At 41.0% G+C, this 27,614-nt stretch overlaps 1 protein-coding gene across 5 annotated transcripts; it reads left to right on the top strand.

Annotated features, from left to right (window-relative positions):
- The first annotated feature begins 446 nt into the window (after positions 1-446).
- CLCC1 (chloride channel CLIC like 1) lies at positions 447-26,285 on the top strand. 5 transcript variants are annotated; one of them, XM_042998105.1, is made up of 12 exons: positions 447-530; positions 9,705-9,845; positions 10,269-10,370; positions 13,429-13,536; positions 16,002-16,223; positions 16,465-16,605; positions 18,224-18,317; positions 19,795-19,892; positions 20,148-20,294; positions 22,560-22,901; positions 24,331-24,618; positions 26,136-26,285. In XM_042998105.1, exons 2-11 carry the CDS (start codon positions 9,717-9,719, stop codon positions 24,586-24,588), a joined length of 1,641 nt encoding a protein of 546 aa, XP_042854039.1. In that variant the 5' UTR covers positions 447-530; positions 9,705-9,716; the 3' UTR covers positions 24,589-24,618; positions 26,136-26,285. The 5 variants fall into 5 exon arrangements, with proteins under 5 accessions (XP_042854039.1, XP_042854036.1, XP_042854040.1 ...); XM_042998102.1 differs by lacking the exon at positions 26,136-26,285 and having other exon boundaries at positions 24,331-24,773; XM_042998103.1 differs by lacking the exons at positions 447-530; positions 26,136-26,285 and adding an exon at positions 587-884 and having other exon boundaries at positions 24,331-24,773.
- The last annotated feature ends 1,329 nt before the right edge of the window (positions 26,286-27,614 follow it).

Raw genomic sequence — 27,614 nt, 5'->3', positions numbered from 1 at the left:
ATTCAAATTTGTGGCCAGTAATTCTTGTGTACTTCTCATTTCTTCCTAGTTTGTAAAACTCATCATTTCGTCTTTGGAGAGTTTCCTGAAACTGCCAGGGCAGCAGTTAAAGACAAAAACAAACAAAATTTCCAATTTCCAATTACACCATAGTGAGCATGTCCTCCTCCACGCCCATACATAGGACTATCCTCGTCGTTCATTATACCTTACTTAAACAATTTTTGTAGATGTTGCACATTCGGACTTAACAAAATACATCAATACTAAGAAAACACGCTACCCATTCGTATACATTTGGCTTCACTTGCAGAGAGTTCAGCTAGCTGATCAAAGTAAAAAACCCTGGCCTAAACCTAGCCGACAGAGTCAGGCCCCGCCCCCTCGGCGGGCCAATCAGCCGCGCGCCCGGGAAGGACACACAGCTGCCAGCCGAGTAAGTCGATGAGGCGGTGCCAGAAACCAGGCGCCCGCTGAAGCGTTCGGCGGCTCCGCTAGGCGGCTCGCCATCTTTTCCAGCAGGCCGGAGGGTAGGTGCCCTTCTTCCCGAGACGCAGGCTGGTGACCCGGCCTTGAGTCGGCGCGGTTGGGTGTATGTGCGGGGGGGCGGATTACGGCTTCGGCCCCGGCGGGTTGGGCGGGCGCTGCTCGGGGCAGGGGGCCGCGCTCTCCCGGGCTGCTGTGCCTGGATCGGCGAGGACTGGCCGCCTTATCTTCGGGAGCAGAGCGGGCTGCTGGGGAGTTACACTGTTCAAAGAGCGGCCTAGGGAAAGGGGCAGCAACTGCAAAGCCAGAGTCGAGCGAACGCTGAATTTCCTGGGCTTCAGTTATCTCTGAAAACTTTACGCAGCGTTTGATCGAATACCGCCAGCGGAATAGCTCGGGTTTGGTTGTAGTTAATTTTTTAAAACTTCAAATCTGATTTGAATATAAGGATTAGAGATACATATTTATGAGTGGGTGGTGAAAAACAATTCATATTTTCTCCATGGCAGTGGTTATGAAGGTGTGGTCCCCAGATTAGTGTCATCATCGCCATCTGGCAGGTTGTTAGAGACGCAGATTCTCAAGTTTGAGAGCCGTGACTCCAGCAAACCAGACATAGGCACACGAACTAAATTGCGAACTCCTGACTTTTGTGCCATGCAACTTCTTGGTTAATACAGAATTTGACTCAAGTTAGTCTTGTCTTTCTCATACGTGTGTAATTCATTGAAATCAGATACTTTTCTTTGCTGATTTCCACTCAGTAGCTGTAACTTTCCTTGGAGATCTCAGTCTTTCTTGGTAGCTCTCCACTCAAGTTATTTGTTATCCCAAACTGTAAAATGAAGATGACAGTACTACTTCCAAGAGTTTTTGTGAGGACTCAATGAATGAATGTATGTAACAGTGTTTGGCATGTAGTAAGAGGACTATATATAATATATATTATATATCTAATAATTATATATTATGCATGTTTTATTATATTATTATATATTTATATATATTATATATACTTGTTATATATATTTGTTATATATATAATAATTTTGATATTAGTGTCAAAGCCTGAAGCAGATGAGAAAGGTGATTTAAAGTAAGCTTATTAGTCACTGTCAAGTAGAATCACAGGTGCCCCTCATTAAACTAAACCAACACAGGATGGTTACTTTTCCTTAACACTTTGCTGCTCAGAGTGTGGTCTGTGAGCCAATGTCTCTGCCATCACTAGGAGCTCTTAGAAATGCAGAATCTCAGGCCCACGTCAGATGTATTCAATCAGAAGCTGTTTTTAACAAGATCCCCAGCAGGTTTAGATGCAGCTTTGTTTGGAGGAAGCGTGAGATCAGCTATAAGATTGCTCAAGGAGTTACAGCCTTCAGTCAGTGACCACTGGGATTTGGCAGGAGGACTTGAGTTTGCAGCTGGTTCCACTCTTCTACCTCAGCTCCTGGTCTTGCATGATTTTTCATTTCTAATTCTTAGTCCTGGATGAAGCTCTGGATCTGCTGATCATTATTGGAGAAAGTAGCATAATTGCTAATAGCATGACTTTGTAGGGGTCATAGTCAAAACTCAGCTGCTCAAAAGGTTGTGGTTTTTGTTTTTTTTTTTTTAAGGAGTGGCTTTTTTAAATTTTTTAATGTTTATTTGTTTTTGAGACAGAGAGCGTGCACAGGGGAGGGACAGAGAGAGAGGGCGATAGAGGATTCAAAGAAGGCTCTGCACTGAGAGCAGAGAGCCGAACGTGGGGCTTGAACTCACAACCTTAGCTGAAGTTGGGTGCTTAACCGATTGAGCCACCCAGGTGCCCCTGCTTGAAAGGTGTTTGATTCATCTCCCTTTACATAATGCTCCCTATAGAGCTGTTTTCCCAAATCTCCATTCCTGCATTCCAGCTTCCTCACCCAGTGACATTCCTGGCTTCCTAGTGGATCATTTCACCATCTTCTTGATACATGTAATAATGTGAACTCTGTCAGCTTCTCTTTTTGCTTTAGAACCTTTATTTCCATTCCTCCTTATTCATTTCTGTTTATGAAGGAGGGTAAAATCTTGTTGCCTATGAAAAGCCTTTTCTGTAGACTTGATTTTATACACTGCCATCTTCTCAGAGCTTCTGCTCCATTCAGAGATGCCCTTTGTCACCTACCTAGTTCTTCACTGCTTAGAATTAGGTTTCTCCCTTTTAGTCTGTGAAAGTCATTTCACACATGACCAATGAATTAAGCAATCCTGTGTGTTTTTTCCCCCAGACTTTATTTTTCTCAGCTTCTTTGAAGTATTTAATAACAGTTGACTAATGCCTCTTTCAAATTAAGCTCCTCTCATTTTCTACACATTGCATTTTTTAGCTTGTCTTCTACCGTGCTTATTAGTCTTAAGTGTTTTCTTTTGTGTTTGGGCCTTCTCAAGGCTTTATTCCTTAGTTTAACTCCTCCTCTCCCCCCCCCCCCCCAATAAAGTATACAGTCATCCAGTATTTCTAACAGTCTCTAGAGTGTGACAGGGATCCTAGGATACCTTTCCCACTGTTGTTTTACTTCGTATTTGGGTTTTACATTTTTTTTACATTTACATTCTGAGGGGTGGGGGGATGAGAGCGAGCAAGCAAGCAAGCAAGCAAGCGGCAGAGGGACAGAGAGGTAGTGAGCAAGAGAGAGAATCCCAAGCAGGCCGCTGTACTGTCAGCACAGAGCCCGAGGCCAGGCTTGATCCCACAAACCATGAGATCATGCATAACCTGAGCTGAAATCAAGAGTTGGACACTTAACTGAGCCACTCAGGCTCCCCAGTTTTACATTTTTAAACATAAAAAGTTGTGGGGTAAAAAGAGTTGTGGGTGTTTTGTTTTTATTAGTGGTGTACTTAATTAGTATATTTGACCAGTTCCTTTGCTCATCATTGTTTCTTTTATTCACACCTTTTCTCATTGAGGTTAAACTTCTTTAACATATCAAGAGTCTGTGGGTTGGAATCTTTCTTAGTCTTTTTATGTCTGAAGAAATCTGTGTTAGTTTGCTATACCACATACCACCAAATTCCACAGATTGGTGGCTTAAACAACAGAAGTTTATGTTCTCAAAATTCTGGACACTAGAAATCCAAGATCAGGTTGTCGGCACAGTTGGTTTCTTCTGAGGCCTCTCTAGGCCTGTGGATGGCTGCCTTTTTCCTGTGTCCTCCTGTCTTCTCTCTGACCTGTGTCTAGATTTCTTCTTCTTATAAGGACACCAGTCATATTGGATTAGGGCTGATGCTAATGACCTCTTTATGACTTAATTACCTCTTTAGAGACACTATCTCCAAATACAGTCATATTCTGTGAAACTGGGGTTTAGGATTTCATCGTATGAATTTTAGAGGTATACAGTTCAGACCATAACAGTATCTCATTCTTTTCCATTTTAGAAAAGGCTTTTGTAAAATCTGAAATACATATACAGAAAAGTGTCTAAAATATTAATGTTCTTATCAAATTTTTAAAAAGCATACACCTATGTGACTACTATCTAGATTAAGAACTAGAACACTTGTTGGGGCACCTGGGTGGCTCATTTGTTGAGTGACTTCAGCTGAGGTCATGATCTCTTGGTTCATGGTATTGAGCCCCAATTCGGGTTCTGTGCTGACAGGCAGAGCCTGGAGTCTGCTTTGGATTCTGTGTCTCCCTCTCTCTCTGCCCCTCCCCAACTCATGCTCTGTCTCTCCCCATCTCTCAAAAATGAATAAATGTTAAAAAAAAAAAAAAAAAAAAAAGAACTAGAACACTGTCAATATCCCAGAAACCTTCCAGAGGTTTTCCCTTGTCTCCTTGATCTCAGAGGGAAAGATTTCAGTATTTATCAAGTGTAGTGTTTGCCTGTAGTACTCTGGCAGTTTTCTTTTATTCGTGGTTTGCTAAGTGTTTTAATCAGGAATAAGTTTATCCTGTTTCATTTTTGATTTGGGGAAGGGGCTTCTCTTTTTCTTCATTAATCTTACTATAGGTATATCAAACTTTTAGTCATTTCAAAGAACTAACTTTTGGTTTTATTTTCTCAATTACGAGTTTCCTAAATTTTTTACTCATGTCTATTTTTTAATTTTTTTTAAGTTTATTTGAGAGAGAGAGCACACACGAGCAAGCATGAGTTGGGTGAAGGGAGAGAGAGAATCCCAGTCTCTGCACTGTTGGTGCAGAGCCAGATGCAGAGCATGGCTGATTAAGTCATTGGCCATGTGATTGAAATCAATCTCCACTTTCCTTCCCTCCCCTGAGGTTGGATGGATGAAAGTTCCAACCCTCTAATCCTGTGCTTGGTCTTTCTGATGACCATCCTCCACCTTGAAGCTACCTTGGGCCCAACGTAGTCACCTCATTAGCACCTCATCACAGACACTGCCATCACTCAGGAAATTTCTAGGGCATTTGGAGGAACTGTGGTCAAAGACCAGATATCCTTTATTATGTGGCAGGGACCCTCTGCACATAATAAAGGGGTTCTGTCTCTCTGCAGCTTTCTCTGCCTTGGTCCCCCCAGATACTCAGCTCTGTTTCCTCTGTTTTCTGGGCTCTGCCTGAGTTCCCCCTCCCTGTGCTCATGGCCTGCAAACTGTTAAGACAGTAAGCTGGGGCAATGGAAGGACTGTCTGTGTTTGTTTCCCATTTTTCTTTCTTTTTTTTTTTTAATTAAAAAAATTCTAAATGTTTTATTTATTTTTGAGAGAGAGTGGAGTGGGGTGGGGGACAGAGAGAGGGAGACACAGAATCCAAAGTAGGCTCCAGGCTCTGAGCTGTCAGCACAGAGCCCAACATGGGGCTCAAACTCATAAACTCTGAGAACATGACCTGAGCCAAAGTTGGGAGCTTAACTGACTGAGCCACCCAGTCGCCCATTTCCCATTTTTTCAAAGACAATTAGCCTTGCTCACCTAGTATCCAATGTCTTGAAAATTGTTGTCTCATAGATTTTGTGCAGAGGTTTCGGTTTTTCAGGCAGGAGAGTACATTTGGCCCCTGCTACTTCATCTTGGCCAGAAGTAGGAGTCTAGGGAGTGCTTTGGAGTACGGTGTACTATGCATCTTGACCTTCCTGTTCTTTGAATGCTTCAAATTTTCTCCCCACTCTGATCTTTACGCTTGCTATGCCCATTCTCTAGATATTCTTTTCCCAAGTCTTCTAAGGTTAGCTTCTTACCATTTTTCTGCTTAAATGTCGTTGTGGTTATCTACTGCTACGTGTAACAAACCACCTCAAAGTTTAGAGGCATTTAAACATTTTATTCTTATGATTCTGTAGGCTTATGGGGCTTGACTGGACTCATCTGTGTAGCTCTTTTATTCCACATGATGTTGGCTGGGTCACAGGCCCAATACTGTGGGATTGGACTGGAACTACCAAGATGGCTCATTCACATGGCTGGCCATTGATGTTGGTTGCCAGCTGGGAGCTTAGCGTGTCCCAACACATGGCCTCTCCATGTGGCTAGGTCTTCTCACAGTATGGCAGCTGAGGTCCAAGAGCAGGTGTTCCAAAGTGATGAAGTAGAAGCAGCTGGGTGTCACATAGGCCAGGCCAGGCCAGGCCAGGCCCGGCCCAGAACCAACACAGCATCACTTCTGCCACAATATTTTGGCTAAATATTGTGAACCTGTGTAAAACATTTGTGCATAAGAGACTTCATTTTGTGACTGGAACTTCATCCTGTTTTTATTTATTTATTTTCTTCATTGTTTAGAGAGAATGCAAGGGGTGGGGGGGAGAGGGACTGGGGTGGAGAGAGAATCTTAAGCAGGGTCCGTCTGGGGCTCAAGTCTGGGATCGACCTGAGCTGAACTCAAAGAGTCAGATGCTCAACCAACTGAGAGCCACCCTGGTGCCCCATTCATTCTGTTTTTGAAACAGGAATTGCATTCCACTGTTGAACTGGGCAAGGGCATATGACTGAGCACCTGACTGCTGTATCTGTATTTTTAACAAAAATTGGTCACTCTGCAAAAGGGACTTTGCTAGCAACTAATGCAATATACCTAGAAAGCCAATGAATTATAAATTGTAATAGTATCTCCCAGTTACAATACTTGGGAAACAACTGATGTAAGGTATTTTGTTTCCTCCTTTTTCTTATAAAAACCCCTTTTTCGGGGTTTTTATCTCACGGTTTGTGAGTTCAAGCCCCGCGTCGGGCTCTGTGCTGACAGCTCAGAGCCTGGAGCCTGTTTCAGATTCTGTGTCTCCCTCTCTCTCTGACCCTCCCCCGTTCATGCTCTGTCTCTCTCTGTCTCAAAAATAAATAAACGTTAAAAAAAAAAAATTAAAAAAAAACAAACAAACCCTTTTTCCCTGCAGTGGGGCCACAATTTGGGCTGCTCTCCAAATTATAGTTCTAAGCCCAAAATAAATGCTTTTGTATCAGTTCTTCCTCTCTTCTCAGTTGACAGTGGTCACAAGGTTAGCCCAGATTTGGGAGGAGGGAAAATAAACTCCATCTCTCGCTGGGGACTTGACAGCATTTGTGGCCATCTTTAATCTCCTCAGAGACCTTCCCTAAAATACTCAACATTTCCTAACTCATCCATACCATTGTCCCCCTTTATTTTTTTCACAGCACATATCACTACCTGAAATTATATTTATTTTTTGGTCAAGTTACTGTCCCATCCTGTCCCCCATCCCCGTGTGTTCCTCCTTCCATGTAGCTTCTTAACAAATCATGGTCGGTCTAGTGTCTTGGTATCCCTGTCACATAAGATAGTGCCCAGTATCCAGTAGGTATTTAGTAAATGCTGTACAAACGAATGCCTGACTTTCCCCCAAAACCATGTTCTCATTCTCAATTTCTTTTTGAGGTTAATAATACCATGTTTTTGTAGTTGGTCAGCCTTGAAATCTTGGTCATGCCTGCCATCTTTCTTCTCTTTTGTGCGTTCAGTAGCTGAGGCCTGTATGTATAGCCAATCTTCAGAATGTGATTCGGCATCCTTTTGCTACTTCAGCCTCCTTGGAGGACTCTCAGAATCCAGCTTTTCCCCCTCATTCTGTACACTTAGTGCTACCTTCATCTTCCCCAAATGTAGCTCCCATGCCTTTGAGAACTATTAGCCGAGAAGTCTGGCCATAACCTTTCACATCAGCATTGTCACTACAGCGTTGCCATCCCGCCATCTTCCTGTCTATCTTCCACCATGTCCATCCTCTGATGGTTTCGAAGGTTCACTTTGCTCCTCTGCCTCCCTTACCTTGCACACTTCCCGGTCTATTTCCCACACCCCATTCCTCCATGAAATTGTGCCTATGTCTTCCAGTCAGAGAGTGGCCTCTGAAGCCTCTAAACCTCTAAAACCTTGTGAATCCCTGTATGGCTTTCACCATTTGCAGCTTAAAACTTACTGGGTATCTCATGCACCAGCCACCGGGCTAGGCCTTGGGCTTGGAGAGGTGGAGGGGACAAGATGGAGAGCCATCGGGAAGGTGAATTCCGATACCTTCCCCTGGAAAAGTTCACTTTATAGCACAGTGGTTTTCTATCCTGGCTGCGTATTGAAACCACCTGAGGCGCTTTAAAATTCCAGTGCCTGGGTCCCACATTTAAGAGATTCTGATTTAATTGGCCTGAGATGTGGCCAGAAGATTGGGATTTTTAGAAGCTTGTCAGGTGATTCTTAACACACAGCCAAGATGGGCAGCCACTGTGCCAGTGGAAGAGATTGGCCAATAAGTGGCTAATTTTGTTGTGTGTTGTGCTGGAAGAATAAAGAGAGCACTCGGGGAGCACAAAGAAGTGTTTAATTTAGCCTGGAGCTACTTTATTTCTACAGGTAGACTATAAACCCAGGGCTTTCTCATCTTAGAATTCTCTTATTTGATTTTTATTCATAGTAGGTATAAGATAAGGTGTCCAACAGAACTTTCTGCAGTGATGGAATTGTTCTGTGTCTGTACTGGCAGGCACAGGCCCCCTGTGGGTGTGTGAACACTTGAAATGCTGCTAGCATGATTGAGTAACTGAATTTGTAATTAATGTAATTTAAATTTAAATAGCCACATGTGCTTGGTTGTTTATGTATTGGACAGTGTTGAATAGAAGAGGTATTAAGTATTGAAATGATTTGGGGCACCTGGGTGGCTCAGTCGGTTGAGCATCCAACTCTTGATTTTGGCTCAGGTCCTGATCTCAAGGTTTGTGGGTTTGAGTCCCACATTGGGCTCCACGCTGTTGCTGTGGAGCCTGCTTGGCTCTCTCTCTCTCTGCCCCTCCCACACCCTCCCTCTCTCAAAATAAATAAATAAACTTAAAAAAAAATGATTTGACAGTATTTCTGCCGAGACTTAGCTGAAGCAGGTTACTTTCTCTGAAAGGTTTGGGAGTTCAGTCACCTCATTTGAATCTTAATTTTATACCTTTCTAATTTTCCATGTGTTAAAAAAATTGGGGGGAGAGGGTTTGGTTAAATACCTGTTTATTTTAAAGCAGTTTTACTGATAAATGATTCACATACTGTATATAATTCACCGATTTAAAGAGCACGACTCGGCGGTTTTTAATGTATTCACAGATAATTGCAACCATTACCACAGTGAGTTTTCGATCATTTTTCATCACCTTAGAAAGAAGCCCTGTATCCTTTAACTACCTCTGTTATATCCTCAGCCCTGAGGACCTACTAATCTACTTTCTGTCTCTCTAGATTTTCCTGTTCTGGCCATTTCACGTAAATGGAATCATATTATGGTCCTGGGTGACTGACTTCTTTCACATAGCATAGTGTTTTCAAGATTCATCCATATTGTAGCACTTATCAGTATTTGATTCATTCCATGGCCTTTGTATGGAATGAATAAGATTCCTTTGTATGGCTAGACGACATTTTAGTTATCCATCAGTTGATAGACATTTGAATTGTTTCTGCTTTTTGGCTATTGTGAATAATGTGGCTATAAACATTTGTGTATCAGTTTTTGTGTGGATAGGTATTTTCATTCCTTGGATATAAACCCGGGAATCGGATTCTTCTGAGTCTTATGAAAAATTCTTACTTTCTTTTTGTCTTGGCAAAAATATGTGTGTATATGTTTATATGTGAATACCATTTTACTGAGTATTTTTATTTCAGTTATTCAGAAAGAAAGCATTATCTTAGCACTAGAAGGAAGTAGATAGCCTTTATTACAAAACCATGTCTTCTAAAAATAATTCTATTTCATTATATCTATTAAATTTTTTTTTTTTTTTAGCCTTCATGCAGGATGCTGTATTCTCTGCTCCTTTGTGAATGTCTGTGGCTTATAACTGGTTATGCTTCTGATGATGACTGGATTGATCCCACAGACATGCTTAACTATGATGCTGCTTCAGGAACAATGAGAAAATCTCAGGTATTAAAAGAAAAAGAAAAGCGTGTGTGTACGTAAGACCTTCCCAGGTCTGTACTGGAAATAGTCCACTTCGTTTGCAGTTTTTCACAGAGCTGTAAGAATTGTATATCAGTGACTAGTAGCCGTGCAGATTATCTCCTCTCCCTGACCTGCTTCATCTAAAAAGATTTCAATCCCACCTGGTTATTTTTGTTTTGAATTGGAACGTAAAGCCCATTGAGCAGCAACTAATTTGATTTTAGCTCTTAGTATAGAAATTTGAGACTCTTTCTTTTTTGATGGTTCAATACAATTGAAGAATATAACAAAGTCATAAAATGAAGTCAAATTTTAGTCTTAACTATAGGTTTTACAACTTAACTATAGGTTTTAGTCTTAACTATAGGTTTTATAAAGGAAATAAAAATCTCTGTTTTGCTTTAGGTGAAATATGATGTATCAGAGAAAAAAGATGTCAGTCCTGACTTGTCATGTGCTGATGAATTGTCGGAATGTTATAGCAAACTTGATTCTTTAACTCATAAGGTTAGAATTTTTTTTAATTCATGAATTTTATATTCATAGTATGTTTAATTGCTGCTTCCTATATTTGCTAACATTACATATGCTTCTGTGTACTGTACAATATTGATATATAATTTTTTTTTTAGTTACTCTGAACTTTTTTAAAAATAGTACTTTTATTTTCCTGTAATAACATTTATTTCACCATGTTGTAATTATTTCTTTATGAGATGAGCATTTCTTTTTTTTTTTTTAAATATATGAAATTTATTGTCAGATTGGTTTCCATACAACACCCAGTGCTCATCCCAAAAGATGCCCTCTTCAATACCCATCACCCACCCTTCCCTCCCTCCCACCCCCCATCAGCCCTCAGAGATGAACATTTCTTGGGATCAAGAATGTTTTATTTACTTTTTTAAGATTTTATTTTATTATTTTTAATGTTTTATTTATTTTTGAGAGACAGAGTGCGAGTGGGGGAGGGGCAGAGAGCAAGGGAGACACAGAATCCGAAGCAGGCTCCTGGCTCTGAGCTGTCAGCACAGAGCCCGATGCGTGGCTCGAACCCACGAACCGTGAGATCATGACCTGAGCTGAAGTTGGACGCTTAACCGACTGAGCTACCCAGGTGCCCCTATTATTATTTTTTTATTTTTAAGTAATTTCTACACCCAATATGGGGCTTGAACTTACAACCCCGAGATCAAGAGTCCCGTGCTGTACTGACTGAACCAGCCAGGCACCCCTGTTTTAGTCATTTTTGATTCTCTGTCACCTGTCACAGTGCTTGGTCATAGACTCATGACAAATGTAGCCCACGAAGAAATGGGCCTATGATCATCTGATGAGCATAAGAATTACTCTTGCAAATATAAGGGATTATTATAATTTAGTGTGTGGTAGCTATTCCTTCATTTATTCAGTCCTTTTATTTGTGAGACTGAAGTAGAGATGATGAGAAAGGAAATAAGTCACTATTATTAAGGGTTTGAATGTGTGTTGTGGGGTGGGAACCAACCTCTTGGCTGTGGAGACCATGAGCTGGTGGCCCCATGGAGAGGCCTTGGAAGGAGAGGGGGTGACAGGGGCCCAGCAGTGCTCAGTGCTCCAACCAAGGCAGTGACAAGGGTTGAAGAGGGAAATGTGGGACTTCTTCAAGGTGGAATAGGCAAATTTGGGTAGCTGAGGGAGAAGGGAAAGGGATGGAGTGAAGGACAGAGGTTTCCAGCTTGAGACACTGGGAGAGCTTGTGAATGGAGGCACAGAGATCTCGATTATGGATCTGTAAGCACTGCTGTGGTGCTAACCGGCTGTGAATGCTGTCTCACCCAATGCCAGTAAAGTAATGCTTGGATAAGATTTGCCTCGGTTTAGTTGTGTTTTGTAGTATCATTGAGTTTGTTTGGCTGCACACTAGGAAATGCAGAAATGCCTTTTTACAGAGATTTTTTATTCCATTCTTTGCAACATGGGCTCAAAATTGTAAAAATATGATTGGCAAAATGGAGTCTTGAGTTCTTATTTTTTTAATTTTTATTTATTTATTTATTTTTAATGTTTATTTATTTTTGACAGAGAGAGAGGCAGAGCATGAGCAGGGGAGGGGCAGAGAGGGAAACACAGAATCCAAAGCAGGCTCCAGGCTCTGAGCTGTCAGCACAGAGCCCGACGTGGGGCTCGAACTCACAGACCGCGAGATCATGACCTGAGCCCAAGTCGGACCCTCAACCGACTGAGCCACCCAGGTGCCCCTTGAGTTCTTATTTTAAAAAACATTGTCTTTGGGGCGCTTGGGTGGCTCAGTCAGTTAAGTGGCCATCTTTGGCTCAGGTCATGATCTCACGGTTCGTAACTTCAAACCCCACGTCAGGCTCTGTATTCACTGTACAATGCTTGCTTCAGATCCTCTGTCTCCCTCTTTCTGGCCCTCTCTCTCTCTCTCTCTCTCTCTCTCTCTGTCTCTCTCTCAAAAATAAACGTTAAAAAAATTAAAACATTCCCTTTTGGACGCCTGGATGGCTCAGTCGGTTAAGTGTCTGACTCTTGGTTTCGGCTCAGGTCATGATCTCAGTCTGTGGGGTGGAGCCCCAAGTCAGGCTCTGTGCTGACAGCGTGGAGCCTGCTTGGGATTCTCTCTCTCCTTCTCACCCTCTCCCGCTCATGCACATGCTCTTGCTCCCTGTCTCAAAATAAAACAAAAACAAAAAACACCACACATTCTCTTAAAGAGAAATTTAAAAGGTTTTTAAACCTTGCCTGCAAGCAGAGGAAGCTGCCACATGACTTCTCAAGTGTCCTTCTATCCTAAGTCTGAGTGTAACGCTCGGTTATTCTGTTTATCATCTGAAGCCCGTTTCCATGCTAACTCAACTCATGGTCCACACTCAATTAGAAAATAAAAGTTGCTTATCACAGGTTCTAATGTCTGTAAGATAGGTACTACCCTCACCTAGCAACTTGACCACTGTGGTGTCTGTAGAGCTAGGTTCAGAGGAAATCTGAATGATGAATTACGTGCTGAGGGGTTGCCATGTGTTGGACACTCTGGAGAAGCCATGTTCCTGCCCTTCTGAAGCAGCCCGTACATAGAGTTGGGGATGATCGATCATTTACAGGAAAAATCGATAAAAGGCAAAAAGTAATATGCACATTCAAGAAACTCCTTGCTGGGCCCTTCATTTCAGCTTCCGGCTTCCTCTTGTGTGTTTCTCTTTCTATCTCTCTGTTCCTTATTCTCTTCCTTTCTTCTTTTGTTCCTTTGTTCATTGAATCATTACTTTGGAATTGGGAAGAGGCAGATGGTCCTAGATGTTCTGCTCATCCACATCTCTGCCTCCTTGCTTCATGATTTTTAGCTTTAAAATTGCCAGAGCCAAGTGCTGAACGTGTGTTCCTCACTTGTTGCCTTCCTGCCCTTTGCAAAGAGAACCCACGGAAAGTAGGAAGTTCTATAGTTTTCATATAGTTGATAATCACAAGCTCCTACCTTGATCTTGATGGGATCTCTAGGCTAGAAACTTGACCCTTACATTAAACTTTGATGCTAACTAATGTTGAATTTATTCTGTGATTACAGATCAGTGAGTGTGAAAAGAAAAAGAGGGAAGACTATGAAAGTCAAAGCAATCCTGTTTTTAGGAGATACTTAAATAAAATTTTAATTGAAGCCAGGAAGCTCGGACTTGTGAGTATTGATGTGATATTCATCAGTATGGTGGATCTTTTCATTATTTATTAATTTCACATGGGAGGAGGTGCTTTAAATTTGCTATTTGAACTTTACTAAATGGTTGGAAATGTAATACACTCATGACTTGGCAAGGAAATTCTATGCTGGCCCTTGTTTTCTACCACTTACACACTTTCTCATTCTCGTGATGTAAGATCATTCTGTGTTGAGAGAGACAACAATGTTTTTTAAGTAGTTTCCCCCCATCGCGGAAGCTTTTTACTATGTCAAGTACTACTTTGTAGAATTGCATATCATGTGCATATTGTTCATAATTAATGTTAGGATTCCAGTTTTTAGAGTCATTGTTTTCACTCTGGGGATTCAAAACATCAAGAAAAGTGAATTTTCTTTTTAATGTTTTTCTTTCATTCAAGAGAGACAGAGCGTGAGTATGGGAGGGGCAGAGAGAGGGGGAGACACAGAATCTGAAGCAGGCTTCAGACTCTGAGCTGTCAGCACAGAGTCCAACACGGGGCTTGAACTCATGGACTGCAAGATCATGACCTGAACTGAAGTCGGACACTTAACCGACTGAGCCACCCAGGTGCCTCTAAACATCAAGAAAAGTTTTAAGGGGAAAGGAATGTTAGATGAATATTTAATCATCCCACCTTATTTTGGAAGTGAAAAAGCAGATGTTCTCATACACGCACCATTTAATTCAAGTCTTACAAGTGTGTGGGGTGAGGACACAGATGAAGGCAGAAAATACCTACGATGGAAATATTTAATGTAGTGTTTTTTAAAAATAGTAATCAATGACTGCTTTTTTAGCTCAGTGACGACTTGTGATACCACATGACACTTTGTTTTCTTCTGATTTTATATTTGCTTTTTATATAAATATCTGCATTCTTAGAAAAAAAGAATATTCTATTTGTGTTAACTGGTTAATGAAAGTAAAATGTCTGTAATGATTTTGCTAACCTGAATACATGCTAATAAAAATAGTTATAAATATGTATGTTCAGGGGCGCCTGGGTGGCTCAGTCAGTTGAGTGGCCGACTTCTGCTCAGGTCATAATCTCATGGTTTGTGAGTTCGAGCCCCGTGTCGGGCTCTGTGCTGACAGCTCAGAGCCTGGAGCCTGCTTCGGATTCTGTGTCTCCCTCTCTCTCTGCCCCTTCCCCACTCATGCTCTGTCTCTCTCTGTCTCAGAAATAAATAAACATTAAAAAAAAAATTAAAAAAAAAATGCATGTTCATAGAAACTCCAGTTGGGCTGTTTTTCGAGATTCATTTTCTCTTTTGTATTACTGCATATTTTAGGACTTCTGAAAATTCAGTCAGATGGAAAGTCATAAATGAATCCTAAAGTAAACAGCTCACGTTCGTTATTTGTGGATTCCATATTTGCGAATTTGTGTACACACTGAACTTCTTTTGTGACCCCAGAGTTAATCCTTGCAGAGCTTTTGTGTCACTCAGACATGCACAGAGCAGCACAGCATTTGAATTGTCTGGTGCACCCATTCCCAGCCGAGGCTGCGCAATGCTGTGTTTTGCCTTGTTTCAGTTCTCAGACTATAAACAATTACTTTTTCATGCTTTATTTAGTGCCACATATTTCACACTTACGCTGATGTTGTTATTTGGCTGTTTAAAACAATGCCCAAGATTAGGGGCACCTGGGTGGCTCAGTTAAGTGTCCAGTTCTTGATGTTGGTTCAGGTCATGATCTCATGGGGTTGTGGGATCGAACCCCGTATCAGGCTCCATGCTGAGCGTGTAGCCTGCTTTAATTTTTTTTTTTAATGTTTATTTATTTTTGACAGAGAGAGCATGAGCGGGGGAGGGGCAGAGAGAGAGGGAGACACAGAATCTGAAGCAGGCTCAGGCTCTGAGCAGTCAGCACAGAGCCCGACGCGGGGCTCGAACTCACAGACTGTGAGATCACATGTAGCCTGCTTTAGATTTCTCCCTCTCTCCCTCTGCCCCTCTCCCCTACTCATGCACTCTCAAAAAAAATTCCCAAGAAAAATCCTGTCCAGTGCCTCCGAGCACATGAAGGCTGGGATGTGCCTTTACAGAGAAAAATATGCATGTGAGATAAGCTTCGTTTGGGCATGAGTTACAGTGCTGTTGGCTGTGAGTTAAGTGTTAATCAACAAGATTAAATAAGGTATCTTTAAGTAGAAACACACATTAAAGGGCTGTGCATTGACAGGCTGATGAAAATGTGTTTGGAACCTGACCGTGTATTTCCTGTAGGATCCATGGTTCAGTATTTGTTGACTAGCGTCCAAGGTGACTTTATAGAACAAAATCTCTGGTTTGTATGTGAGAAAAATAGGTGGATAGTATTATCCTTATTTTATACATGTGAAATAAGAACCACATACATATTTAGTTCCAGATTGGCTGTTGTCTTACAATGTTTCTCTCTTCTATTGTTTGTTTTGGCAAATTTAATTCAGCCTGAAGAAAACAAAGGTGATATGCATTATGATGCTGAGATTATCCTAAGAAGACAAACCTTGTTAGAAATACAGAAGTTTCTCAGTGGAGAGGATTGGAAGCCAGGAGCCTTGGATGATGCACTAAGTGATATTTTAATTAATTTTAAGCTTCATGATTTTGAAACATGGAAGTGGCGATTTGAAGACTCTTTTGGCGTGGATCCGTATAACGTGTTGATGGTAAGATGGGATGAGGGGGACGTAAGTAACAGCTCAGCTTTAAAAATCCCTTAAAATCTCCACCATGATTGTTAGGAGCCTGTATGGAGACCCTCCTGCTGTACTGAGGAGTGTGCGGCAGAAGAGCACACCCGATTCGGCCTAGGAGTCCGGTTCTTTGGTCTCTGTTGACAGTTCCCATTTTCTGGTGGGGAGGATGGTGTGGCAGTAACTTTGCTTTCCCCTTCTTCCTGTTTTTGAGGTGCTTCTGTGTCTGCTCTGCATCGTGGCACTGGTGGCTACCGAGCTGTGGACCTATGTGCATTGGTACACCCAGCTGAGACGGGTTTTATTCATCAGTTTTCTCGTCAGTTTGGGATGGAATTGGATGTATTTATATAAGGTATTAAATACGCGGGAGGCTTTAAAATGTTCAAATGCCATTTCATAATAGAAGAAGACGACCGTGCATCAAGAGCTGATACATAACCTTCCTGAGGGCTGGAGGCAGTGGTTGGAGATGAGGCGGGGGAGGAAACTGGCAGCTGCTCACCTGCACCTGGTGTTTTGGGTCCTTGACCAGCTGGCGTGGTCCTCGTCCTCACAGCCCAGTTCCTGACGGTGGCAGCTGGGCAGCTAAATCAGAATAAAGCTAGGTAGATAGACTGTTTAAAATTTTATGTAGGTAATTTAGGGTATGTCCTTTTATTCTTTGCCAGAAAAGATATCAAAAGATTATTTTTTAAAAGTTCGGTTATTTTCTGAATATGAAAGCGATATGTTGATGGTAGACACATCATCAACAAAAATAAAACATAAAAAAAATTTTTTTTGAATAAATTTCAGTTCTTTCAAAATTGGGATCATACTGAATACAGAAAGTCAAATGAAGCACTATTCTTCTTGTCAAAATAGCATAACCAATGAAGGGCAATTTTAGATCGTTTTCGCAGGGTGAGTCAGGTAGCAAAGTGTTTTCGATGCATTTATCTGATTTAAGTCACTGTGATACATCCTTAACTTTTTGCTCTAAGTTCTGCAGCTTCTAGAACTAATTCTTCACAGATTAAAGGAAGAAAGTTTGGTTGAATATTGTTATCTTGGTGATTCCCCCCAGGGCTTTTATATAAAAAGATACAGTATCTTTATATGGACCATTTGTGCTGAAAATCATCCAGAGTAAAACACTTTATTGTGAATTGTAAAAAGAAAATGAGAAGTAGTTATTTAATGTATATATTTTGGGACGTGCTGTGAATTATATTTGAACTGATATTTAAAAAAATTTTTTTAATATTTATTTTTGAGACAGAGAGAGAGGTGGGGGAGGGGCACAGAGAGAGGGAGACACAGAATTGGAAGCAGGCTCCAGGCTCCGAGCCATCAACCCAGAGCCTGACGCGGGGCTCAAACTCACGGACTGCGAGATCGTGACCTGGCTGAAGTCGGACGCTTAACCGACTGCGCCACCCAGGCGCCCCTGAACTAATTTTTTAAAACAATCTTTTTAGTACAAAGGTTTTCCTTTCTCATCAAAAGTATGTACAAAGAAGGCAACTATAATTCTTTATCCTCACTTGTTAATATTAAGACTGTGCTTTGAGGGCACCTGGGTGACTCAGTTAAGCGTCCATCTTCAGCTCAGGTCACGATCTCACAGTTCGTGGGTTCGAGCCTCACTTCCAGCTCTGTGCTGACAGCTCAGCCTGGAGCCCGCTTCAGATTCTGTGTCTCCCTCTCTGTCTGCCCCTCACCTGCTCATGCTCTGTCTTTCTCTGTCTCTCTCAAAAATAAATAAATGTTAAAAAAAATTTAAAAAGAAAAAGAGACTGTGCTTTGCCATGAACTGAAAAGAGCTACTATTTTAAAATAATACGTATTTTTTTTTGTATCGAACAAAATGTGAACAGTCTGGGGTCTGGTACAGACACTCTTTGAAGTAAGGTTTTGGATATGTAGACATATGTAGACATAACCTCTACATATGCGGCCGCTCACAGCTCCCTCTTGGTGTTGGTCAGCTAGCCTTCGCACAGCATCAGGCCGAGGTTGCCAAGATGGAGCCGTTAAACAACGTGTGTGCTGAGAAGATGGACTGGATTGGAAGTCTCTGGGGTAAGGTGTTGGTTCACTGGGCCTTATCTTGAGTAGAATTTCCGAGAAGGAGAGAACATATTAGTAATTACAGAGAAATGATAAAATGCCGGAAAGACGCTTCCCATGACCAAATGAATCTTCAGTATCAGAAGAACATGCCAGAAGCGTCGGGTTTCAGACCGTGACACCTGTGCTCATGTAACATCACAGGGAAGGAATAGGACCTGTCTTTGCCGGCTCCAGTGTCACCTGTCTTCTCTATTGGACCGTGATGGAGCCTGTGCTCATGTCGTTCATCTAGTCCTTAGGAAGAGGGTTCGGCATGTTTATTAAAGAAGTGAATCGTGTTTATATAAATTAATATCCAGCTTAGACTTAATCTCCTCATAATGACTTATGAAACCTCATATTGTAACTTTACTATACATTTTTTAAATAAGAGGAAAATTATTTGACGTTTTTTAATCTCACAGACTTTATAAACATTCTCACTAATGTGACTGTCTTTACTTCTGTATATCTAGCAATAGGAATGGTTTAGTGTTCAAAGGCACTTTATAAATGCACGTCTGTAATAGCTGACCCAGAATAGACTCGGCAGATTGTACAAAACAGGGTGTCCAAATTAGCGTTTCTTCAAAAGTTATGGGAACTAAACCAATCCAGCCTTGCTTCCTGGCTGCAGGAGACAAGTGAATATATCCTGTAGCCCAGGCTAGTATGCAATGTACCGTGTACATACATTTAGAAAAATTGGGAGAACTAACGTTCTTTATTTTGTAAAGTAAGAATTGGTTTCTTTTTTTAATGTTTATTTTGAGGGAGAGAGAGAGAGAGAGAGCAAACAAGTGGAGAAGGGGCAGAGAGAGGCAGAGAGAGAGAATCCCAAGCAGGCTGTGCACTAGCAGCTTGGAACCTGCTTGAGATTCTCTCTCTCTTCCTCTCCAGAGCCTGCTTGGGATTCTCTTTCTCTCTCTCTCTCTCTCTCTCTGCCCCACTCCCACTTATGCTGTCTCTTTCAAAATAAATAAAACTTGAAATTTTATTGAGATAATTCTAGATGCACACGTAGTTGTAAGAAGTAAAACAGATCCTGTGCCCCCTTTCCCCATTATCCCCAGTGGAACCATCTTCCACAACTATAGCAACACAGCATCACAGCCAGGATATTAACTTCCACATAATCCAGCGATCTCTGATTTCCCGTTTTCCTTGGATTCATTTGTATGTATAAAGAACAGTTTTTAATGTTTACTGTTTAGAAATTTTCATAAAGTATGTTTTATCTGCATAAGACTCGTATAATTTGAGGGGATTTTTAAACATTTTGGGCATAAGGTGAAAACTTTTTAAATCAGTGTTATAGGGAGTCTATTTGTACAGCAGTTAAAATTGGTTGGCGGCAGGGACGGGGACAAAACCAAAATGTCTTATTTGGGAATGAAATGCAACTTTTTTTTTAATGACTCAGTGTTTTGTCTGTTTCTCTAAATAGAAGTGTTTAGAAGTTCGTGGACCTATAAGGATGACCCATGCCAAAAATACTATGAGCTCTTGTTAGTCAACCCTATTTGGTTGGTCCCACCAACGAAGGTATAGAACACATTTTGTCAAAATTACTTATACAAAGTCAAAAATCCCTTGTATTTATTAAAAGTGTTTTTACCGTCATTTTGCTACTAATAAACCTTTGCTCTAGAAAAAATACTTCCGTTACAAATGATTTTCACATTAAACGCATTTTAGTTTATGAACATAATTTCATCCCAGTGCACAGCGAATTTTGGCTTGTTCTGTGCACTCAAGCATTTGAGGGAAAAATTAAGTTGCAATTATGTCTTGTTTTAGGCACTGGCAGTTACGTTCACCAACTTTGTCACGGAGCCATTGAAACACATTGGAAAAGGAGCTGGTGAATTTATTAAAGCGCTCATGAAGGAGATGCCAGTATTACTTCACATTCCAGTGCTGATAATTATGGCACTGGCTGTCCTGGTTAGTACATAGCACTGTTGACTGTTAACAGGACTTGCAGGAAAAAGGCAGTTCTAAAATTGCAGACTTTTTTTGCTGTGGTAAATCAGGCTAAGTCATGCTTAATGATATGAAAAGATGATTTTAAAGTGATGTGGACTTATTTATACTTACGTGTGTATTCTTACGTGTATAAGCAAGGAGATGATTCTCAAGTTTGATTGTGGGTGTCGTGGCAGGGACTTCGAGTAATAACACCCTTTTAAATTTGTTCTTTAACTTGTTGAAGTAATACAGATGAAATCAGTTGTTTTGTCCTCTTTGAGAAAGGGGGCCTTGTTTCAGTCTGAGTTTTTGCAGCCCTGAGAAGGGAAGGGTGTTGGCTTAAGCGCAGAATCAGGCAGGGATGTAGAAGAAGGTGTTGTACTGGGAAACAGTTTGGGGATCCAGGAACAGACATTGATTATGTAGAAACATTATTCGTCATTCATCCACGGCCTCTTCAGCTTTCTTATTGTTGATTTTCAGCCCTTACCCTAATGAAGTAGTTGTCACATAAAACAAAATACAAAGAACCCAGATGTGCCTTGGGAAAAGCCAAGTTTGGATCTGTAAAGAAATTAAGCTATTTAAAATGTACAACTTTAAATAATTTGCAGCATTGACTTTCTATATTGGGTGTGAATATACACAACACGTGAGCAATTATCAGACGATTAGTACCTTCCAATTTTAATTATTAAATTAAAAAGGATTATCTTCCCTAAGAGTACAAAATTTACTATGCTTTATTCATTTTGAAATTGTTCCTGTTTTGTTTTTGTTTTTTGGGCTTGTGATTTTAGGAGTCAGGTTTAGGGGGATGATTTTGTTAGGTGACATTAATTGTGTAGTAGTGCAGATTTCCCTTGACTTACAGGGTTACATCCCGATAAACCCATTGTAAGTTGAAAATACCATACGTCAAAAGTGCATTTACGATACCTAGCCTACCGGACGTCATAGCTTAGCCTAGCCTGCCTTAAATGTGATCAGAATGCTTATGTTAGCCTGCAGTTGGGCAAAATCATTTAGCACAAAGCCCATTTTATAGTACAGTGTCAAATATCTCACACAGTTTATTGAATATTGTACTGAAAGTGAGAAACAGAATGGCTGTGCGGGTAAGGAGTGATTGAGGTGAAGGGGTTGTTCATCCTTGTGACCGCGCGGCTGACCGGGAGCTGCCCTGCCCGGCATCACCAGAGAAGAGCATACCTCAAATTGTTAGCCCAGAAAAAGATCCAAATTCTAAATTTGAAGTACAGTTTCTGCAGAATGTGTATCACTTTCTCACCATTGTGAAATCTAACAGTTGTAAGTCGAACCATTGTAAGGGGTGGACTCCCTATAATCTAGTGTCTGACAAAAGCCCATCATCTCTTGATTCATCTGCCTGCGGAAAGGGCTTTTACTGCTTCTGTCTTCAAATAGTTTCTCTAGCTCAGTGATTTTCAAATTTCTTATTCTCAGGACCTTTTTGTACTCTTAAGAACCAAAGCCCACAAAACAAACAAAAACGGAGGACCACGAAGAGCTCCTATTTATGGTGGTTTTGTTTATTGATAGTTTACCGTATTAGGAATTAAAACTAAGAAAAATTTAAAACTCACGTCTACATGAGCACACGGTCCATGAGCTGTCAGAGTGAGGAAGTCATTCCAGCCCCAGAAGATTCCACACTCAGAAGGGAAGAGTGAGAAAGACTAAGGTCTTTGAAGTAGAAAAAAGTTTGACCTCACAGAATCCCTGAACCTGTCTCAGGGATCCCCCTCGGGGTCCCTGGGCCACACGTTGAGAAATGCTGCCTAGGTTTTCTCATGAAATGGGACTCAAAGCCTGTTGGAAACTTACCCTACCTGAGAATGTTTCCATAATGATGTGCAATTCTGATTTTTAGCAACTACCTTATATGGTGGGTGTGAAAATAGACAACTGATGAGCAGTTATCAGTTAGTACCTTCCAATTTAAGTTTCTAGACTTTAGCCAAACTTCCCTTGGTACAATTCATTCAGAATGTGTTCAGCTGATTGAGATGTCTACTTAACACTTCATGATTTCTCACATTTTATTGGCTATTCTGGCCCAGTATTAATCTAAAGAAGAGACCTCTAATGAAACAATAGTGAAATGAATATGTCTCCAAATGCCACAAGTCAAGTTAGGTAATTTTGTTAGCATCCTGAATAATTTCATTGTGAGTCAGCCATTAAATACTCAGGACTATGTATTTCTTTTCCTTCTAGAGTTTCTGCTATGGTGCTGGAAAATCAGTTAATATGCTGAGACAAATAAGTGGTCCCGAGAGAGAACCACCCCGGGCACTTGAGCCAGGTGACAGAGGACGGCAGAAGGAAGTTGATTATAGACCCCATGGTGGAGCAGGTGATACAGATTTCTATTATAGAGGCCCGATCGGCCCCGTTGAGCAAGGCCCTTATGACAAAACATATGAGGGTAGAAGAGATGTTTTGAGACAGAGAGATGTTGACTTGAGACTTAAGACTGGCAACAAGAGCCCTGAAGTGCTCCGGGCATGTGATTTACCAGACGCAGAGGCGAGAGAGCATCCCAAGGCGGTACCCAGTGTAAGTCAGCAACTGTTCATTTTGCCGTCCTGTCATGCTAGGCCTGAGTGCTTCCTACAGAACTTCTGGTTAAGCGTTTTTTCCTCTCTTAACTTTCACAGTTAATTATATCGTTATTGATATAATTGTTTACTCTCTCCTCCTTTCTAGTCAAAAGTTTGGCCTTCTCAGAAGAAATAAAGCCAGATTTAATTTTTATGTAAAGTACTATTTAACAAGTTAGAACAGGTGGTAGTTCATAGGAAATTTCATTAGGAAACCGAGCGAGCATGACTAAAATTTCTACCCGTAAAGAGCTCAGAGAGAAGTCCCCACTGAAGGCCTGGAGCCCTGGGGAGCCCGCAGGAGAGCCCTAAAGGCTCAGCTGGGCGGAAGAGTGGGCGGGGAGGGGCCACACCACACTTTCCCACGTCTTTGGTATCATTGGCTGGCTAGAGTCTACTTTCTACCTGCCAAATGTTGAGGTGTTTTCTCTACATTATGGGTCATTTGAAGAGACATTGCCATTTCTGTTTGTGAGAGGAATTTATAGTGTCATTTGCAAAGTTCAAGTTGCAACTGTAAACCTTTGAGAAATAGCTGTGAGTGCAGAATCTAGGAGATTATAGAATCCCTTCCACGGAGTTTCTTATAAGAAGAATAAACATACCTGCGTACATCTAGAAAATTTTCAGATGTGCCTTTCAGCTTTAATAGGTAACAGCAAGATACCGTTCATCCCAAGCCTCAAGTGACTTCCCATCTCACTTAAAGGGAAAGCTAGTTATCATGATGACCCGGGGCTCCCTTGATCTGCCCACAGCCCGGCTCCGTTGGTACATGGATCTCTTCTCCTCCTGCTCTCCTGCTCTCCTGCTGTGCTTACTCTCCTTCAGCCACAGGAGCCTCCTCACTATTCCGTGAACTTACAACCTTTGTACTTGCTGTTCCCTGTCTAGAATGCCATTCCCGTATATTCACATGGTTCATTTCTTCAGGCCTTTACTCCTGTATCACCTGATGTAAACCCAGCGTGGTAGTTTGTTAATTTGTTGCTTCTTTCCCCCAAGCTAATTGGAAGTTCCAGTGAGGGCGCGGGTTTTGTCGGTTTTGTTCCTGCTGTATCGCCAGCACATAGAACTTAATACAGACTTAATAAATAATTCAAATGAATTACTCTCACCAGGCAAGAGGAGTTAGCAGTACTGTTTACCAGTCCTCTTGTCCCTTCCTAAACCTGGGTCACTAGACCACCTGCCATATCCTCCGTGCCCCTGCCCCATTCCTCCGTGTATAGTTCTGTGAGGCTTAATAACATCTGTATCCTTACAGTACAGCACTGGAGCTGGGATTCGAAAGAGTTCCAAGTTTGATACAACAGATTTGCATAGGAACTTGTTAAACATGTTTGATTGCATTAATTAAACAATTAAAATGTAATTCTCTACAGCATAAATTTCCTGTTTTGGATGCAAAGCCCAAAGAGATTGGAATCCCAGGAGAAAGCACACTGCCAGAAAGCAGCACTGAAAGCAGCCAGTCCACTAAGCGTGTCTCTGGTGCAGAGACATCAGAGAAGGCGGAAGGTACATCTGCGGAGGAAAAGGGCCAGCTCAGGACCGAGGCCAGAGGCAGCCCAGAGGAAGGCGGTGGTGCATCCAGCCCCGCCAGCTGTGGAAAGGACCTGGATGCTGGCCCATGTGGCTAGAGGAACACAGACTCGGACCACAGCTCCGAGGTTGTCTTTGGGTTTTGTAAAGTATACTCTTCACAACCGTGCACTCTTCTCTACACATATTCTGACATTTACTATACAGGTGCCAACTTCTACATTAATATTTTTATTGACCATCAGAACGAATGAATACACATGTATTTCTGTTTAGTTTTTAATCTTTTGTCAGTTTAATTTCATTTTCATACTGAAACCTCCCAAAAAGTTTTAGTTTTAATTTTGGAACGGGATTCATCGATGAACACCATGGCAAGTATCACTGATTTCAAATAAAGAGGTCAGTTTGATTCAGGGGACAGTGAAAAAGAAGTTGATCGTTCACAGGCTTAGATGGGAACCAACTAGCCAACGTGCGTGGTGCCTAGCGAAGCCCGAGGACACCTACCTTAGTTAATAATTTGTTAGTCGTGCATTGGATTCGATATGTTTCTGCAAGTGGGAGTACCCAAAAATAGTTTTTAAGGAGAGTCCACTGTGGTCAAGTTTACTCTTGTCATGCACTTCGGTGTCTTCATGCAGCCATGGAGTGTGTGTCCGTTTGTCTCTGTGTAGGCTGCCTTAGCTCATCATGGCTTTGTCATTCCCTATCCCATCTCCGTCTCTCAACTCTCCCAGCGATGACTGGGCCTGCTTCCTGGCCACCTATCTTACTTTACCCTCAGCTAAGAACTGAAGATTGCCAGGAGAATTTAGTTATTAGCACAGTTTAAGTCGGTAATCTGGGTTTTACATAGTCCGTAGACTTTGAGAATAGCTCTATTTCAATATGTACTTTACACACTGGTCAAGTACATTATTTTTGCTAAACAGCATAATCTCTCTACATCCCTGGTCAAATACTAAAAAATGCCACTGTCAAGATTTTTAAAAACTTACCTCAGCAAGAGGGTGTAAAATTTAACGTTAATATTATTTTCTAGTTTAATATTGCAAACATCTTTAGTATTTCATCAAAAAGGCAGTATTCCACCCCCCCAAATACAACAGAATTTTGTATAAAAATTTGTAACATAGTAGGTATGTGATATATGAACTAATGCAAGGATGCCTGCAGTTTGGGGATTTTTGAACATCAATACATATAAAGGCCTCTCTTGTGGCACCTGGGTGGCTCAGTTGGTTAAGCATCTGACTTCAACTCAGGTCATGATCTCACGGTTTGTGAGTTCAAGCTCAGAGCCTGGAGCCTGCTTCAGATTCTGTGTTTCCCTCGCTCTCTCTCTTGCTCTCTCTCTCGCTCTCTCTCTGCCCCTCCCCTGCTCATTCTCTCTGTCCCCCCTCTCAAAAATAAACATTGAAAAAACCTCTTTGAGGGCCAGACCTGTTCATGCTAGTTGGTAAATATGCACCTAGGGTGGTTAGGTGTCCTTTGAGATGTGATTAGACTCTAAAGAGTATCGAATGCCTCAGGTGACAGACTGTAACAATGAGAGTGGAGTTAATGCTGTTTGAACTTTTTATCAATCTAAAAACAAGTCTGTAAAAAATTAAAATTTCGTCTTTGTATTATTTCATTACAGATAACTGTTGGGGATGCAGTCCACTTTGACAGCAAAGCAACATACATTCAACTGCTGTCGAATGACAGCAAATAGGGAAGACTAAAGCAAACTGAACAGATCAAGGGCAGTCTAGAACTTGGAGTAATAGGCTTGTTTATTGTCCAGCTCATATTTATCAAAATCAAGAATTGTAGCAACAGGCTTTTAGGAAAATCAGTAAGGTATACAGCTTTTTAAAAGCAGTTTTTAAATGGAATTAATGAATGTTTACAGGCTCTTAACTGCAGTATACAAAAAATATTTTACATTATTGTGGTTTGGTATGTCTTTGCTCATTGAATATGCTTATAAGAAAAAACCCATGAAACTTACATACAGGTTTTAAAAGGACGCTATCTAGGACATTATATTCTATATATAATATATACATCATAAAGTGATCCAGGTGTTAACAGAGTACTTTTGACAAAATTTGTCTGACCTTAGAACCAAGAATACTTTTTTTTTTTCCTGAGCCTTTAACGTGATTCCAGATCGAGTAACTTTCTTCTGTTTTATTTTTGTGAACATTGGCCATTTGGAGAAGTGATTCTCACTGCCCATCAAGTCATCTGAAGGACTTTGAGAAAGGACAGAGGCCCAGAGCCCCAGATACCATCCCAGCTGTGCAGAATCAAAAGCAACCAGAGGTGAATGAGTTCTGGGTGTGGGCATTTGCATTTTACAATTCAGCCTTAGCCTGTCCCATCCTTGCTGTCTTCTTTTGCTAAATTTACTTCCTGTCATGTCGTATTGAGTACCCTTGTAAACTGCCTTCAGTTCTTGAGATGAAGGGAGGCTTAATGACGACTGAGAGCTTAACCTACATTTTTCATACTTAAATTTTGTGAGTTTTCATGTGTTCTCTATTTTCATGGCCTAGGTTCTTGATACAACCACAGGAGTTTGGGTTTGTTTTTTGATATTAGGTCTTAAACAGTATTTTGCAACAGAAGATATAATTTTAAGCCACACACACTTTAAAATTCAAGGGTCCAGAACATGCTAAAAGTTTATTTCTTAGAGCTGTTTTTATAATGGGTTTGAACTAATAACATACTGAAAATAGGATTTTTAGCAGAAAAAAGATCTAGATTCTTTTAATAAAGACTATATAACTTTTTTACACATTGGTCAAGTATGTTATTGTTTACTAAACAGCCTAATTTCTTACTATATCCACGGTTCAGTATTTAAAAAATGCCATCATCAAGAGTTAAAAAAATTATCACTTTACAAACACTAGGTAAAGGAATCTAAAAAGTTGCCAAAGAACACAATCCCAAGCATTATTCAAAAAAGTTGATGAAGCACCTTGTAGAAGACACCTCCACCCTGAAACGAGTGTCCAGAGAAATGTGAATTAATGCTATACTATTAAAGGTTAAATATTTACATCATTCTAAAAACATTTTAAGCTGTATTACAGTGCTATAATTTCTCCTTTTAAGGAAAAAA

This window comes from Panthera tigris, chromosome C1 (genome assembly GCF_018350195.1).
Source record: "Panthera tigris isolate Pti1 chromosome C1, P.tigris_Pti1_mat1.1, whole genome shotgun sequence".
Classification (NCBI taxonomy): Eukaryota; Metazoa; Chordata; class Mammalia; order Carnivora; family Felidae; genus Panthera; species Panthera tigris.
The sequence above is the reverse complement of the archived record's forward strand: the minus strand, read 5'-3'. Positions and strand labels throughout refer to the sequence as shown.

What these genes read in the sequence shown, in the direction of transcription:
- CLCC1 (XM_042998105.1), top strand. Translation starts at nt 9,717, where the DNA reads ATGCTGTATTCTCTGCTCCTTTGTGAATGTCTGTGGCTTATAACTGGT. An exon ending in ATCCGTATAACGTGTTGATG is followed by an intron (nt 16,224 to 16,464) that starts GTAAGATGGGAT and finishes CCTGTTTTTGAG; the next exon opens with GTGCTTCTGTGTCTGCTCTG. An exon ending in ATTGGATGTATTTATATAAG is followed by an intron (nt 16,606 to 18,223) that starts GTATTAAATACG and finishes GGTGTTGGTCAG; the next exon opens with CTAGCCTTCGCACAGCATCA.